Here is an 18,765-nt window from a genome sequence, read left to right on the forward strand (position 1 = left end):
TTTCACTTTGCTGCTACTGTAAAACGCTTTTTTTTTCCCGAGGCAAAATCGACTGGAAAGAGCACAGTAAATACGCATTGTGTGAACAAGCTGCTGGGATATGTGCACACATTCAGTATTTGCAGCAGATTTTTCTGCACCAAAAACCATAGTGTCAGCAGGAAAAATGCCACAGGAAACACGCACATTTTTTATCTGCATTTTTTATCTGCTTTTGCCCATTCATTTGAATAGGTGAAAAATACTGCAAAAAAGTTGAAAGAATTGACATACTGAAGAATTTGAAAAAACAAACAAAGTATTTTCATGATTCAAATAAGCAAGGAAAAGATAAGCAGCTTGTGCATGAGCGTTCAGAAAGTTTATTCCGTTTGCTGGTACTGTAAAGTGCAGCATTTTTTACCCTTAAAAAAAATGCGTGATATAAATGCAGCATGTGAACAAGCCTTTATACTCAGGTAGTAGGCACGAGGGTAGTGTATAACACATATGATATGGGAAAAAAAGTAACTATCTCACTAAGGCCGGGGTCACACTACCGTAGAAAATGGACTAGTGCTATACGAGAAAACATCGCATAGCACTCGGCCCAGTGTTAATCTATGGGGCAGCTCCCATCAGCTTTCTTTTTCTCAAGTGTATTCGAGGTGCGTGTAAAATCGCAGCATGCTGTGATTGTACCCGTATATCATCCGAGACTCGCCAGTGCAAGCCTATGGGTGCGAGAAAAACTCAAACACCATATGGACCATCCGTCTAGCTTGCCACAATACGCACACATTTTCCTCATTTCAGCCCATTGAGCCACTTAATTCAATGGGGAAAATCAGTGAGAAATGTAAAGCCATACACCTGTCATATGGATGTCATATGGATACATAGGTGCGAAAAAAATCACATAATCGCATTGCAGACGCATTACACTTGGATGGCCATACGGAGAACACTTGTGCGACTCTCGGCAGGGAGACTCGGACCGATTTTCCATACGTTTAGTGTGCCCCGGCCTAAATTGTAGAAGCTTCACTAAACTGCTAGTGAAGCGTCTGTCATCAAGACTGTTGACTATTTCCAATAGCAACTAGCAGAATCATATACAGTCATGGCCAAAAGTTTTGGCACCCTTGAAATTCTTTCAGAAATAAAGTATTTCTCCCAGAAAATTATTACAATCACACATGTTTTGTTATACACGTGTGTATTTCCTTTGTGTGTATTGGAACAACACAATAAAGAAACAAGAAAAAAAGGCACATTAGGCACAATTTGACACAAAACTTCCAAAGTGGCACGGACAAACTTGTTGGCACCCTCAACTTAATATTTGGTTGCACACCCTTTAGAATAAATATCTGCAATCAATCGCTTCCTATAACCATTAACTAGCTTCTTACACCTCTCAACTGGAATTTTGGACAACTTCTTTAGCAAACTGCTCCAGGTCTCTCATATTTGAAGGGTGCCTTCATCCAACAGCAACGTTAAGATCTCTCCACAGGTGTTCAATGGGATTTAGATCATGCTCATTGCTGGCCACTTCAGAACTCTCCAGCGCTTTGTTTCCATCAATTTCTGGGTACTTCTTGAAGTATGTTTGAGGTCATTGTCCTGCTGGAAGACCCATGACTTAAGACGCAAATCCAGTTTTCTCAAACTGGCCACTACATTATGACCCGTAATCCTTTGGTAATTCTTCAGATTTCATTATACCTAGCACACAGCCAAGGCACTCAGTGTCAGATGAAGCAAAACAACCTCAAAATATCTTTGAACCTTCACCATATTTGACTGTAGGTACTGTGTTCGTTTCTTCGTAGGCCTCATTCCATTTTTGGTAAACAGTAGAATAATGTTTCATCTGTCCCAGGAGGACACTTTCACAGGAGGATTTTGACTTACGAACATTTTGGCAAACTGCAGTCTAGCTTTTTTTTATGTCTCTGTGTCAGCAGTGGGATCCTCCTGGGTCTTCTGCCATAGCGTTTCATTTCATTCAAATGTCGACGAATAGTTTGCGCTGACACTGATGCACCCTGAGTCTGCAGGACAGCTTGAATTTCTTTGGAACTTGATTGGAGCTCATATCCACTATTTGGACTATCCTGCATTGCAACCTTTCATCAATTTTTTTCTGCCGTCCATGTCCAGGGAGAATAGCTACAGTGCCATGGGTTGTAAACTTCTTGATTATATTGCGCATATTGGAGAAAAGAAAATCAAGATAACTGGAGATGGACTTGTAATCTTGAGACTGTTCATACTTTACAACAATTTTGGTTCTCAAGTCCTCAGAGAGTTCTCTTCTCCTCTTTCTGTACTCCATGTGGCACACACAGACACACAATGCAAAATTGTGTCAACTTCTCCCCTTTCTATCTGGTTTCAAGTCTGACTTTAACATTGCCCACACCTGTTACTTGCCACAGGTGAGTTTGAAAAAGAGTCACATACTGTTGTTTACCCACAATTTTGTAAAGGTGCCACCAATTTTATCCTGGCTATTTTGGGGGTTTTGTGTGAAATTATGTCCAATTTAACTTTTTTTCTCTTTTTTTCTCTTATTCCAATACACACAAAGGAAATAAACATGTGTATAACAAAACATGTGTAATTACATTAATTTTCTGGGATAAATATTTAATTTTCTGTAATAATCTCAAGCGTGCTATAACAGTATGTGGCTTTTGTCCGAAAAATATTACTGTATATCACATAGAACCAGAGGATGATGGAATTATAAATCAAAAAATGGTGTTCAGAGAGACAGCTTTAAAGGGAATCTGTCATTAGAATTTTGCCATCTAATCTGAGAGCCGTATAATATAGTGCAGAGACCCTGATTCCAGAGATGTGTCACTTACTGGGCTGCTTAGTGTAGTTTTGATAATGTGGCACCCCTGAGGCTCAGTCGCCACAGAGGTACTGCACCTTCTCCTAAGGTGTAGTGCCCCACCATCCGGGTAAGTTGAGAACTCCTGACCACGCTCCAACGCTTGCACCCCACACAACAGGGTAGGTCTGCACAACCACATTGCGGCTCCTTGCTCAGAGGGTAGCAAAGCACCTTTGGTGGTTCCCTGCTTGGAACACTGGATGTGTTGGGAGGTGGGTGGAGTTTAGGATACATAAAAGAGTGGGGTGGTTTAGGATGACAGGTCAGTCTGACAGAAGGTCAGTCGGGTAGGAAGTCACTCAGACAGGAGTGAGGATCCCTGGAAGAAGGGATGGAGGAAGGAGTGCTGCAGCTGCCTCAGTGATCTGAGCCAGCTGGCACGGGAAAGGAAAAGGAGAAAGACGTAGAACTGAAATCTAAGCTTCCAGAAGAAAGAGAGACAAGTACAGAACGAAGGAGTAGAGAGAACAGAGAGGACGTGGGTTAGAAGAGGAACCCTGCTTATAGGTTCTCAGCGCAAGGCCGGGGCCCGGTCCCCAAGGTTGTATGGACACTTATGGTTCTGCAGCAGACACCGGTGGAGTAGTTGGCTGTAAATGCACTACTCCCATCTAAGACTTGGGGCACAACAGCAATCGGATAGAGAGCCGAGACTCAGGAGAAGGGGGTCCCCGAAGCAGGCTACAGCTGTCTGCCGTACAAGTAGAGGTTTTGGGAACATCTGTCAAGAGGAACTCCAGCATACCATGGTACTGGAGATCTTCACCATTGAAGGCGCTATAGAGGAGACGTTCAGGAAAGGCACATAAGTTGGCGAACTGTGGAAGTTCCATCTTGCCTGGAGGTGGACTGAGTCCCTGGCCCGGAGGACATGGCACAGAAGCGGGCACTAATGACTGTGAGTAAAGCTTTGGAACTACATGCCCTGGCGTCCTCCATTCCTTCCTGCGTCCGTCCGCCTGACACTGCTACATCCCCTGCGCCGGACACTACACCACCTAAGTGTCCCCACATCTATACTGCCCTGGGACATCAGCCCTGCCTGTGGAGGGCTATACCATCACTACTGCACCACACCATCTGTCCCAGAGGATCTGTCTGCAGCGTCGGCTTAACACCTCCCTTGCCGAGCACCACAGGTGATGTCACAAACTATTCACCATTCACATATCGCCATTACTTGGGCACCCAGGGCCACGGTCCGGGTAACTGCTGCTGTGACACATCCCGCTGACACCGGCCTGGTACCGAGTACCCCACAGCCCAGGGAGGGCGACCCAATAACATCTCAGTTTTTAAGCCGTAGATTATCACTAGAGGACAAGTAAACCTGCTGCCAGGTAGTCTTCCATATTCATGAGCTCTATGTAACCCTGACCCCAACACTGAATGGCAGCTTTCTGTATACTCTAAACATGGTCAGTGGTGTGGGCGGGGTTATATTAGCGCTCAGCATTTAGAGAACTGATAGATCTGCTGCAGAGAAAACAGAGATTTTATCAAAATGTCAGCAAGCAGAGCAGCAAGTGATATATCGCTGGCATCAGGGTCTCTGTCCCTGCATTATGCCGCTCTCAGATGAGGTAGGAAAAACCCGGTGACAGATTCCCTCAAAATTAGTAAACAACAATACTATTTCCATTACTTATTATTCGCATTTCATTTGTAGACCTACGTGTAGGCTCGAGAGGGGGTACCGTGGAGTACTCCATTTTCTTCTATTTCTGTCTTCAGTTCTGATAACTGAGAATCTAATTGCTTCTCCAGAAACTGGATTTTGTCACTTGATGAGATTCTATAAACCTCACTCATTATCTAAGACAAGAGCAAAACAAAGCAAAAATCAATAGAGCTTGTATACAGCAGATATATATGTTATGAAAAAGAATGTTTAGTGTAGAGATCGAAAGTTGGGTTTATGTACAGCGACTCTTCTATGAAGGCTCATTTTGCAGGAGACAAGCCATTAAAGATCTCATCCTTCCTGAGACATTTATTCCATGTCAATAGAACATGCCATAATTGGCCAATACATCCAGATCCCACTTAGGGGACCCATATCTACTGTATCTCGAGAATGTGGCCTCGGCGCGCTCTAAGAAATGGAAAGGAGGCCAGGAATGTGCAGCTCTAAAGAACCTTACAGTTATTGTTAGGTTCTTTAGAAGGACGTAGATCTGGGGATTTATTCTGACAGAATTTTATAGGCTGAACTGGATAGACTAATGTCTTTTTTTGGCCTTACTAACTATGTTACTATGTTACCATACATTTCTTAAAATCATAGAATGATAAAGTTGGAAAGCACCTCCAGGATGAGTGTGTCAAATCCCTTGCTCAATGCAGGATTCACTAAACCATCTCAGACAGATGTCTGTCCAGCCTGTGTTTGAAGACTTCCATTGAAGGAGAACTCACCACATCTCGTGACAGGAGGTTCCACTCATTGATCACTCTCACTGTCAAAAAGTTTTTTCTAATATCTCATCTACGGTATATCTTCTCCCTTTCATTCCATTGCTTCTCGTATTTCCATGTGCAAATGAGGGTTTCAGAAATCTCAAAATTGATGTGAGTCCCAATGGTGATTATATGTATGCACACTACTAGGGATGCTGAGGTTCTGTATATAGCCAGTCAAGTCCATCTTTGAATGCAAAGGCCAAATGTAAATTTTGGTGCTCTTTGGTGCAAATTTGGACTCTTAGCTTACCTACAACTGTAGAATTTACTCCAAATAACCAGAGGCTGGGGAGGTTAGATCTAGTTGCAGAATTGGAGAACCAGCATCACGTGCATAGTTTATTGATACATTTTTTTCTGCTTGTGCCATCCATAATATATACAGTTGTGGCCAAAAGTATTGACACCCCTGCAGTTCTGTCAGATAATACTCAGTTTCTTCCTGAAAATGATTGCAAACACAAATTCTTTGGTATTATTATCTTCATTTAATTTGTCTTAAATGAAAAAACACAAAAGAGAATGAAGCAAAAAGCAAAACATTGATCATTTCACACAAAGCTACAAAAATGGGCCAGACAAAAGTATTGGCACCCTCAGCCTAATACTTGGTTGCACAACCTTTAGCCAAAATAACTGCGACCAACCGCTTCCGGTAACCATCAATGAGTTTCTTACAATGCTCTGCTGGAATTTTAGACCATTCTTCTTTGGCAAACTGCTCCAGGTCCCTGATATTTGAAGGGTGCCTTCTCCAAACTGCCATTTTTAGATCTCTCCACAGGTGTTCTATGGGATCCAGGTCTGGACTCATTGCTGGCCACCATAGAAGTCTCCAGTGCCTTCTCTCAAACCATTTTCTAGTGCTTTTTGAAGTGTGTTTTGGGTTATTGTCCTGCTGGAAGACCCATGACCTCTGAGGGAGACCCAGCTTTCTCACACTGGGCCCTACATTATGCTGCAAAATTTGTTGGTAGTCTTCAGACTTCATAATGCCATGCACACGGTCAAGCAGTCCAGTGCCAGAGGCAGCAAAGCAACACCAAAACATCAAGAAACCTCCGCCATGTTTGACTGTAGGGACCGTGTTCTTTTCTTTGAATGCCTCTTTTTTTCTCCTGTAAACTCTATGTTGATACCTTTGCCCAAAAAGCTCTACTTTTGTCTCATCTGACCAGAGATCATTCTTCCAAAACGTTTTAGGCTTTTTCAGGTAAGTTTTGGCAAACTCCAGCCTGGCTTTTTTATGTCTCAGGGTAAGAAGTGGGGTCTTCCTGGGTCTCCTACCATACAGTCCCTTTTCATTCAGACGCCGAAGGATAGTACGGGTTGACACTGTTGTACCCTCGGACAGCAGGGCAGCTTGAACTTGTTTGGATGTTAGTCGAGGTTCTTTATCCAACATCCGCACAATCTTGCGTTGAAATCTCTTGTCAATTTTTATTTTCCGTCCACATCTAGGGAGGTTAGCCACAGTGTCATGGGCTTTAAACTTCTTGATGACACTGTGCACGGTAGACACAGGAACATTCAGGTCTTTGGAGATGGACTTGTAGCCTTGAGATTGCTCATGCTTCCTCACAATTTGGTTTCTCAAGTCCTCAGACAGTTCTTTGGTCTTTCTTTTCTCCATGCTCAATGTGGTACACACAAGGACACAGGACAGAGGTTGAGTCAACTTTAATCCATGTCAACTGGCTGCAAGTGTGATTTCGTTATTGCCAACACCTGTTAGGTGCCAAAGGTAAGTTACAGGTGCTGTTAATTACACAAATTAGAGAAGCATCACATGATTTTTCGAACAGTGCCAATACTTTTGTCCACCCTCTTTTTTATATTTGGTATGGAATTATATCCAATTTGGCTTTAGGACAATTCTTTTTGTGTTTTTTCATTTAAGACAAATTAAATGAAGATAATAATACCAAAGAATTTGTGTTTGCAATCATTTTCAGGAAGAAACTGAGTATTATCTGACAGAATTGCAGGGGTGTCAATACTTTTGGCCACAACTTTAGCTGCATATGTAGGTATTTATACAGCTTGTATTGAGTAGCTGATTGTAATATTACAGGAAAACAAGCAAAGGAGGACTTGATCTGAATGTGTCAGAGTGCTGAATCTCTTTCCCAGTATACATTGGAAAAAAACACTTCCCATAAAAAGTCTCTGTATGTCTGGTTCCAGGATAATCCATTTTTTCCACTTGACCTTTACCCACTTCTTGGAGTGAAGGTCAAATTGATATTGCAGATTTTCTCTATTATTTCTGCATCGCTCCACAACCCCTGACCCACTTTATGACAGATATATGTATCATGGGGTGGGAAGGGGTTGAAGACATTCCTCGCCAATCCACAGGATATTGGATACCCATTCTCATTTCTAGTCTATGGGACTGACTTAGCTAAGTCTTTGGGCTTTTGCAGACAACCGTGTTTTCGGTCCGTGTGTGATCCAACAAAGCATCAGATCATACCGATGTTGTTAAAGTAATTCTATGGGGCCGTGCACATGTCTGATTTTTTTCTTCAGATCGAGTTTGTCTGAAGAACAAAACTGCAGTATGCACCATTTGCATCCGATGTTCAGATCACACTCAGCCATGCAAGTTAGTGAGCCTGTGGAAAACATCAGATCGCACTTGGATGACATCCAAGTGTAACGAGATTTTTACAGACTGACAGAATGTAGTAGATGGAGAAATTTTTTCTTACATCTTTTCCACATTTGAGAAAATCGGAGCACACTGTGATCAAACTCTGTGATTAGCATCAGCAGCCTGATTCTTTTAGATTGAAGAAAATATGGCCGTGCGACCCTAGCCTATGAAAGAAGCATCAGGATCCTGTTTTACGGAAGTTCCAGCAGTGGACCTCACAACAATCAGTCATCTAACACCAATCTTTTTGATAAGTGACAAATTTCTTTAGTGTGAAATTCTAAAGGGATCATGTCATAAGGTTTGACCTATATGAGATAAGACCACCACATTTCAGCCCTAATATACAGTATTCTAATACGCTGTATATAGGCCCCCAATCCGGCCTGCAAGAAAAGAAAAACGCCTTTTATTATACTCACCTACGTGGCGGTCCAGCCCGATGGGCGTCACTGGTCTTGGTCCGGAGCCTCCTTTGTTCTTTCTATGCTAATCCTCCTTCTGTGCTTCGTGCAGATGACGTGTCCGACGTCATCCACACCGTGTCCCTGACATCGCACTCCTGAGCAGGTGTACTTTTCTACCCTGACTAGGACAGAGTAAACTACTGCTGCGCACATGCGCTGGGAAAGGTCAAAGAGACCCAGGACATGCGCACTGCAGTACTTTGATCTGCCCTGGTCAGGGAAGAGAAGTACACCTGCGCAGGAGCGCAATGTCGGGGACACTGTGTGGATGACATAGGAGGCATCATCCACATGAAGCACAAGAGGAGAGCACTGCAAGAAGGAGAAAGGCACCGGACCAAGAACAGCAATGCCAATCGGACCGGACCGCCACTTAGGTGAATATAACAAAAAGGTGTTTTTCTTTTATTGCAGGCCGGATTGGGGGCCTATATACACCATATTAGAATGCTCTATATCAGGGCTGAAAGGTGGTGGTCTTATCTCATATGAGACAAACCTGGTGACACGTTCCCTTTAATTTAGGATTTGGAATTCTGGATTTCGGCATGTCCAATCTAATTGTTTTCAGGAGAGACGAGCAGCCACCAGAGATATAAGGCAGTGGCTCATTCCTCTTTATCCATGCTGAGAACATGCACGTTTGGTCACAATTTCATTTACACATTCAGTGTGTCTGTTCTGTTGCGGGGAACAGACAGATAGATGGATGTAATGTTCAAATTACCTCCATGTATGGGGGTTGGGAGCAATAGCCGACAGCTCTCTGAGTTACACGGCCACATAAAGTCATGACCCCTACAGCCCTACCATCTGCAGATTAGATAACTTGCTAATTGCAGGGGTCTGACCATACGAATTAGGCGATGATGGCATTGGAAGGTTTTGCTGAGATTCTGTTGCTTTTTATTTAAAAAAAAAAAGCGTTATTTTTAATTAAAACCAGGACAGACCAAAATGTGAACAGAGCCTACGGCAACTCAGTCACAGGGCAGTAAGTGTCCAGTAACGTTCTATCCATTCACAGACATTGTGCGAGCGCATCACCCCTCCACAAATGCAGTCGCCAAGACAAGGATTGTTAATACTACATATATTAAACAAAGTATCAAGCACCTACTGTTATTTCAACCATATTGAAAACAAACCAAATAAACCACAAATAAATAAAGAAAAAAAAGATGTCATTTCTTCCAATTTGAAAAAAGTGCCATTTAGCCTTCTGTATCTCCTAAACTTCCCGTGGTATGAAATGATACACGCTTCACCATTTGAAATATTTGCTTTTCAGGACTCAATGAAAGCTGAGTGAGCATTCTTGTGTCACCTGTAAGGTTGTGTTCCCAAAAAGAGTTTTTTGGGAAAAATTTTAAGCTGCATATTTTGAAAAAAACAAACTAACTGCAAGTGACCAATTTTACTTAATGGGTGCCGAAATGGTTCATAAAATCTGCAACATCAAAAGCTCATTGTGGAAATGTAGCCTAAGGGTTCACACTCACTGCGCATGCGCCTGCGCCTGCCATTTTCTTACCAGCCGTGGGGGAAGCAGGAAGACCCAGGGACACTGGGAGGTACCAAGGGGGGATTGGGGACCCCATTTCTCTCTCCTCTAATGTGCGATCACATCAGAGGAGAGAGAAATTAAATGGCAAATCAGACTTTTTTTTTTGCGGTCGCCGTTATACTGTTAATAATGGCGATCGCAACACCGGGGTTGGTAAAAACTGACCCGAATCATGTTCTCTGGGGTTTCGGCTAGCCCCGGCAGCCAATACCCCGGAGAAAATCCGACTCTGGGGGGTGCTATACACTTAAACCTCAGCACCGTTAAAAAGTGACGTTGTGGTTTAAGTACCCTTAACTGCCGCCGTGAAATGGCGTATCGGCGGTTGTTAAGGGGTTAAAGTCTGAAATGGATCTGTTGCATGACTGATGCAAATGGCAGCAGAGGGACACAAGTGTTTACTGTTGGGTCCTTTTTTGTTTCGTGTTTGTAGTACGGGGGATAAAAAATATTTTCCTGATGTACTTTTCCTTCTCGACAAATAATGGCACCCAGATGGACCCCGTAATAATCAATGGAGACCCTATAAATCAGTAAATCTGAAAATTGGACATTGATTCCGTTTTTTCTTATTCCTGAAAACAGAGAAGAGAAATGTAATGTCGGAACGTAAGTGTGAAGACAGCCTAAAATCGTATAGCTCATCATGGATGCCACCGGCTCATGCAGAGGTTGTCTCCATGCTACAGATAGAACTAAGTAAACTTCTACAATTTTAACGGAGAATTTCCCATGGTGTTACATCACCTAGTGTTTCTTTTTTTTGCTTTTTTTTTTAAGAGAAAAACTAGTCTTAAGCCGTCTAAAGATGCTTTTAATACAGATATTTTTAAACCTCAAATGTAAAATATTAATAACCTCTGTGGACATATGACATATGTAATTAAATGTCCTATAAATGGATTGTAGCTGGGCAAATATTTACTCCATATCTGCCCCATTACTGCCCTGCCACAAGCCTGTAATACAGTGGTGGAAAATCACAGTGTGAACACATACAAGAGATACATGATCCAGACTGATCCCCCTGCACATCCAGTAGTTTATGTTCAATGACACTTACCAGAGCAGTTTTACTGAACAGGTTCTTAGATTCTCCTCCTTTTTGCAAACTCCTTGGAGCAGCTAAAAAGCTCCTGAAGCAGTGCCCAGAGTTAGCATGAAGCTTGGGGTCTCCATGGCAGCCCAGATACACACAGTGCACAACCCAGGAAGCTGCCACAGATCAATGGAAAGTTCCTCTGAGTACTGGCCAGCAGAGGGCGCATGTGAGCTCTTCAATTCCACCTTACCAAAAAACTTGGGAGTTTATTGTGGCACCATCGATTAGGTTTCTGTAGAAAGGAAGTATTTTGTTTCTTATTTTAATGCTTCAACCCATTTTTGGTCAACAGTTGCCAAGTATATTTATAATAGAATACATAATGGATGTTAATATGCAAGGGCAAGATTTTGATGGACTTTGGCGGCAGTCTCTCGGCCAATATCATATGATGACGTAGCTATGCATCTATATCTATCTACAGTATATTGTAGTATAACATTCAAAATTACATTTTGAAGACTGGCCATGGTGGAGTTGCACTATACAAATACCCCTTGTAGCGTATAGTCATAGCTTAAGAAATTTCAAAGATGGGAGACTATTTAATAGGGGAGGACATAATACATGGGTTGAAGGTTTAGGAAAATATATTTATATAGAAGAGGGGTAATAAGAGAAAATGGAAACCTGAAATTTAGTGAAGGACAAGTGGGCAGGTTTAGAAGATGTGTAGTACAAGTCATTTTTTTCACCTATGATGAGTTTTTGCACATTCCCGTATCAGTGTATCCCAAACTCCAGTCCTCACGGCTCACCACAGGTCATGTTTTGAGGATTTCCATAGTACTGTAAAGTGAGAGAATTCCTGATGCCTTAATAATAATTCAATCACCAGTGCAATACAAAGGAAATCTGGATAAAATGACCTGCTGGGTTCAGTGAGGACTGAAGTTTGGGAAACACTGCTACATATGAACATGTTGGGTTTGAAAGGCAGATTTGGGATACTTCACATATACACTCAATGGTATTGGGTGAATTAACGTCAGAGCGGTACATCAGTGGGTAATATTTGGGTGGCCTGACAAGTTATAAAATGTAGCCACTTTTTAAGGAGTGAAGCTAGGTGCAGGTGGACACATTACACGTGAACAGCTTGGGCAGGAAGGATAGGCTGCAGACTGGCAGTGGAGCTGGATTCATGTGTGCCCCAGCTAAGTGGTGAGGTGTTTTGCTGTATTGGATTCCTCAAATGTAAATTAATTAAAAAAAAAAAAGTAGCACACATTTTTTTCACATAGGATTGTGCTGTGTTTTCTGGTATTTCAGAGCTGACGGTGCTTTCCCATTTTTACAGTTTCTGGCTGATACTACATTATACGTTCATGGAATACTCATGGCCTTTCAGATGTAAATCAGAAGCATAAAATAAATTCTACTGAAAACAGCATGTGTTGTGTACTAGAATAAAGTTCTTGTCACTTGCTGCTTCCTGTTTGGGGCCTAGAACACACTAATTCTTACAATTTATAGGAGGTTAGTAGGTACCCAGTCTTTATCACACGTCACACATCCTTGTGATGCAGTCCGAGTATGGACTGTGCTGCACGGACTGGCTGCATGTCTAGTGATGATCAAGTACAAAAATGTAGAGTGCTCGGTACTCGAACAGAGCAGGTTGGATGCTCGGATGTGCTCAGCTCGAGTATAATGGAAGTCAATGGGAAACTCAAGCATTTTTACGCAAGACCCTAACAGGAGGGCCGGAGGGGGGGGACAGGAAAATCACTGAAATGGATGGAAACAGTGCTCAAATGGCATGGGCACAGCATGGGGAAGATGCTTTTACGGAAAAAATGCTAGGACACATTTTTTTCCTGTATGATGACTTGTAGAAAAGGCAAAATTAACAAGAGAATAAAAAAAACGCCTCCTCCACCTCTCAATAGTCAGGCCATCTTTCACCCTATTTTCGCCTCGCCTATGACTACAGTAGATGACATAGTAGAGAGGGAAATAAAACTACACCCACTAGTAGTCACTAGAGATGAGCGACTTTGCCTTTTTTAGGGTCGAGTCGGGTTTCATGAAACCTGACTTTCTCAAAAGTCGAGTCAAACGAAATCGGCCGACTATCGGAAAATGTCAGAGGTCCAACTGAAACACGAAACCCAATGCAAGTCAATGGGGAAGAAAAGTCGGCAGGGAGTGGAGGACAGTAAACACAACAACAGTGCCCATTTCAGTGCCAACAACATCAATTCTTATTACTGAAGCTTGCCAACTTTAATTTACTTTATAATAACAGTTACGCATTGAAAACTGGGGGTTATTTGGCTAAAGTTGTGGGGGGGCGGTAGGGCTGGCTCCAGGTTTTCGTGTGCCCCAGGCGAAAGAGTGTCAGTGGGCCCCTTTAACACATACCACAACTCATGATGCTCCGATACGGCAGAGAAATATTGGTATAGTGCAATGACAAATACTTCACTCCAATTAAATGACTGATATCTATTTTAAATTCTACAATAGCTCAAAAACCGGACAGTATATTCCTCCATACAGTATTATGGACACCACATAGTGCGCCATACAGAATAATGAGCCCCATATATTGCTCCATACAGAATAATTGGTCCCATATAATGCTCCACACAGTATATGATAAGCTCGACATAATGCTACAGTATATGATGGTCCTCATATAATGTGCCATACAGTATAGGACAGTCCCCATAGAGTAGAATGAGCCCCACATATTGCTCCATACAGTATAATGAGTCGCATATAAAGCTCCATACAGTATATGATGGGCCCCATATTTTGCTCCTTACAGAATGGGCTCCATATTTGTTTGAGTGTTTGAGGGTGTGCACAGGTGTCTTTTTATACTGATAACAAGTTTAAACAGGTGCCATTACTACAGGTAATGAGTGGAGGAAAGAGGAGACTCTTAAAGAAGAAGTTACAGGTCTGTGAGAGCCAGAAATCTTGATTGCTTGTTTCTGACCAAATACTTATTTTCCACCATAATATGCAAATAAAATGAAAAAAAAACAGACAATGTGATTTTCTGGATTTTTTTTTCTCAGTTTGTCTCCCATAGTTGAGGTCTACCTATGATGTAAATTACAGATGCCTCTCATCTTTTTAAGTGGTGGAACTTGCACTATTGCTGACTGACTAAATACTTTTTTGCCCCATTGTATAATGGGCCCCATATGATGCTGCAGTATATGATGGGCCCCATATGATGCTCCAGTATATGATGGGCCCCATGGATGATGCTCCATCGTATGATGGGCCTATATTATGCTCCATATATAATTGTCCCCATATGATGCTCCAGTATATGATGGGCCCCATGGATGATGCTCCAGTGTATGATGGGCCTATACACTGTATGCAGAATTATAAGGCAAATGAGTATTTTGATCACATCATCCTTTCCATACATGTTATCCTACTCCAAGCTGTATAGGCTTGAAAGCCAACTGCCAATTATATAAATCAGGTGATTTGCATCTCTGTAATGAGGAGGGGTGTAGTCTAATGACATCAACACCCTATATAAGGTGTGCTTAATTATTAGGTAACTTCCTTTCCTTTGGCAAAATGGGTCAGAAGAGAGATTTGACGGATTCTGAGAAGTCAAAAATTGTGAGATGTCTTGCAGGGATGCAGCAGTCTTGAAATTGCCAACTTTTTGAAGCGTGATCACCGAACAATCAAGCATTTCATGGCAACTAGCCAACAGGGTCGCAAGAAGCGTGTTGATAAAAAAAGGCTCAAAATAACTGTCCATGAATTGAGGAAAATCAAGCGTGAAGCTGCCAAGATGCCATTTGCCACCGGTTTTGCCATATTTCAGAGCTGCAACGTTACTGGAGTATCAAAAAGCACAAGGTGTGCCATACTCAGGGACATGGCCAAGGTAAGGAAGGCTGGAAAACGACAACCTTTCAACAAGAAACATAAGATAAAACATCAAGACTGGGCCAAGAAATATGTTAAGACAGTTTTTTGTATGGTTTTATGAACTGATGAAATGAGAGTGACTCTTGATGGGCCAGATGGATGGGCCCGAGGCTGGATCAGTAAAGGCCAGAGAGCTCCACTCTGACTCAGACGCCAGCAAGGTGGAGGTGGGGTACTGGTATGGGCTGGTAACATCAAAGATGAACTTGTGGGACCTTTTTGGGTTGAGGATGGAGTGAAGCTCAACTCCCAGACCTACTGCCAGTTTCTGGAAGACACCTTCTTCAACCAGTGGTACAGGAAGAAGTCGGTATGGTTCAAGAAAAACATGATTTTCATGCAGGTCAATGCTCCATCACATGCATCCAAATACTCCACAGCGTGGCTGCCCAGTAAAGGTCTAAAAGAAGAAAAAATAATGACATGGCCCCCTTGTTCCCCTGATCTGAACCCCATAGAGAACCTGTGGTCCCTCATAAAATGTGAGATCTACAGGGAGTCAAAACATTACACCTCTGGGAACAGTGTCTGGGAGGCTGTGGTGGCTGCGGCATGCAATGTTGATCATAAACAGATCAAGCAACTGACAGAATCTATGGATGGAAGGCTTTTGAGTGTCATCGTAAAGAAAGGTGACTATGTTGGTCCCTTTTTTTTGGGCTTTGAATGTCAGAAATGTTTATTTCTACATTTTGTGTTGTTATATTGGTTTAACTGGTGAAACTAAACAAGCGAGATGGGTATATATTTGGTAATAATAATTCTGCATAGTAATAGTTACCTGCACAAACAGATATCCTCCTAAGATAGCCAAATCTAAAAAAAAAACCACTCCAACTTCCAAAAATATTAAGCTTTGATATCTATGAGTCTTTTTGGTTGATTGAGAACATAGTTGTTGTTCAATAATAAAAAGAATCCTCTCAAATACAACTTGCCTAGTAATAATTATGCAAACAAGTATCAACCTAGGGCCTTGTCAGATCACTCCCCTGTTATGGCGACATTTAATTTGGAAAATGGCGGGAGAGGAGAACGGGCACCATGGTTGTTTAACGCATTCTGGTTACCTATTCATGCAGATGCTAGGATCCCTGACTTGCTAAAATAATTTTTTGCTATTAATGAGGGTACAGCCCCCAGGGAAATAATATGGGATGCGTCTAAAGCTTATCTGAGAGGACTGTTGATCTCGGAAGTGATTAGAGTTACAACTAGAGTTGAGCGATACCATCCGATACTTCAAAGTATCGTATCGGATGGTATCGGCCGATCTTTAAAAAAAGTATCGGTATCGCCGATTCCGATACCGGAAGTCCCATTCAAGTCTATGGGACTTCCGGTATCGGAATAAGAAAAACCCTTTCCTGCCCTTGTACAGCCTCTCTGGGGTCTGTACGGGCCTTTCGGGGGGCTGTGCCGGCCTGCCAGGGGGTCTGTGCAGGCTCCGGTGGTCTGTGCCGGCCTGCCGGTGGTCTGTGCAGGCTCCGGGGGGCTGTGCCGGCCTGCCGGGGGGCTGTGCCGGCCTGCCGGGGGTCTGTGCCGGCCTGCCAGGGGGTCTGTGCAGGCTCCGGTGGTCTGTGCCGGCCTGCCGGTGGTCTGTGCAGGCTCCGGGGGGCTGTGCCGGCCTGCCGGGGGGCTGTGCCGGCCTGCCGGGGGGCTGTGCCGGCCTGCCGGTGGTCTGTGCAGGCTCCGGGGGTCTGTGCAGGCATCGTCCGATGGGACTACAAGTCCCATCTGGCGATGCCTGCTACCATGACAGTGATTGACACATTAGCCAATGATGGGACAGTAGTAGTCCCATCATCCGGCTAATGTGTTAAATGTAAAAAAAAAAAAAAAAAAAATTACATGCTACATTCATACTACATACTACATACATGCTACATTCATACTACATACTACATACATGCTACATTCATACTACATGCAACATACATACTACATATATACTACATGCATGCTACATATATACTACATGCATGCTACATACATACTACATGATACATACTACATATATACTACATGCATGCTACATACATACTACATATATACTACATGCATGCTACATACATACTACATGCTACATGCATGCTACATACATACTACATGCTACATGCATGCTACATACATACTACATACATGCTACATATATACTACATACATACTACATATATACTACATGCATGCTACATATATACTACATGCATGCTACATACATACTACATATATACTACATGCATGCTACATACATACTACATGCTACATGCATGCTACATATATACTACATACATGCTACATATATACTACATACATACTACATATATACTACATGCATGCTACATACATACTACATATATACTACATGCATGCTACATACATACTACATGCTACATGCATGCTACATACATACTACATACATGCTACATATATACTACATACATACTACATATATACTACATACATACCACATACATACTACATGCATGCTACATATATACTACATGCATGCTACATACATACTACATATATACTACATGCATGCTACATACATACTACATGCTACATGCATGCTACATACATACTACATGCTACATACATACCACATATATACTACATACATACAATACATTCATACAATACATACATAGACATACAGTACATATAACATAGAGTAACATACTTACCAATACTTGTCACATTGTTCCCCGAAGCCATTGTCGTCTACGGAATAAATATTAACATAACAAACCACAAAAATACTCACCCACGATCCGAAGCAGTCCACGAGTGTGTCCCACGACGATCTTGGGTAGAGAACTGCAGCATCAGCTGATGCTGCCGTTCTCTACGGGCTGCAGGAATCCAATGACGGAAGGTAGGTATCCTTCCGCACTGTATTCCTCCGCCACTTAAAAAAAAAAAAAGTCCCTAGTCTCACTTTATGCCATTGCTGTGTGGGAATTTCCCACACAGCAATGGCATAAAGTGAGACTAGGGACTTTTTTTTTTTTAAGTGGCGGAGGAATACAGTGCGGAAGGATACCTACCTTCCGTCATTGGATTCCTGCAGCCCGTAGAGAACGGCAGCATCATCTGATGCTGCAGTTCTCTACCCAAGATCGTCGTGGGACACACTCGTGGACTGCTTCGGATCGTGGGTGAGTATTTTTGTGGTTTGTTATGTTAATATTTATTCCGGAAAGACAATGGCTTCGGGGAACAATGTGACAAGTATTGGTAAGTATGTTACTCTATGTTATATGTACTGTATGTCTATGTATGTATTGTATGAATGTATTGTATGTATGTAGTATATATGTGGTATGTATGTAGCATGTAGTATGTATGTAGTATGTATGTAGCATGCATGTAGCATGTAGTATGTATGTAGCATGCATGTAGTATATATGTAGTATGTATGTAGCATGCATGTAGTATATATGTAGCATGTATGTAGTATGTATGTGGTATGTATGTAGCATGTAGTATATATGTAGCATGCATGTAGTATATATGTAGTATGTATGTAGTATGTATGTAGCATGTATGTAGTATATATGTAGTATGTATGTAGTATATATGTAGCATGTATGTAGTATATATGTAGTATGTATGTAGTATATATGTAGCATGCATGTAGTATATATGTAGTATGTATGTAGTATATATGTAGCATGCATGTAGTATATA

At 42.2% G+C, this 18,765-nt stretch overlaps 1 protein-coding gene across 1 annotated transcript in view; it reads right to left on the bottom strand.

The window, feature by feature from the left end:
* LOC141089665 (putative uncharacterized protein C6orf183) overlaps nucleotides 1-18,765 on the bottom strand; it is a 91,916-nt gene that overhangs the window by 34,427 nt on the left and 38,724 nt on the right. The window contains exon 3 of the mRNA XM_073576147.1: nucleotides 4,569-4,708. Within this exon, the coding sequence (XP_073432248.1) occupies nucleotides 4,569-4,708 (140 nt within the window). The remainder of the gene's footprint in view (nucleotides 1-4,568; nucleotides 4,709-18,765) is intronic.

The sequence above is a fragment of the Dendrobates tinctorius genome, unplaced genomic scaffold (genome assembly GCF_039654945.1).
Source record: "Dendrobates tinctorius isolate UK_male_01 unplaced genomic scaffold, ASM3965494v1 ptg000046l, whole genome shotgun sequence".
In the NCBI taxonomy this organism is placed as follows: domain Eukaryota; kingdom Metazoa; phylum Chordata; class Amphibia; order Anura; family Dendrobatidae; genus Dendrobates; species Dendrobates tinctorius.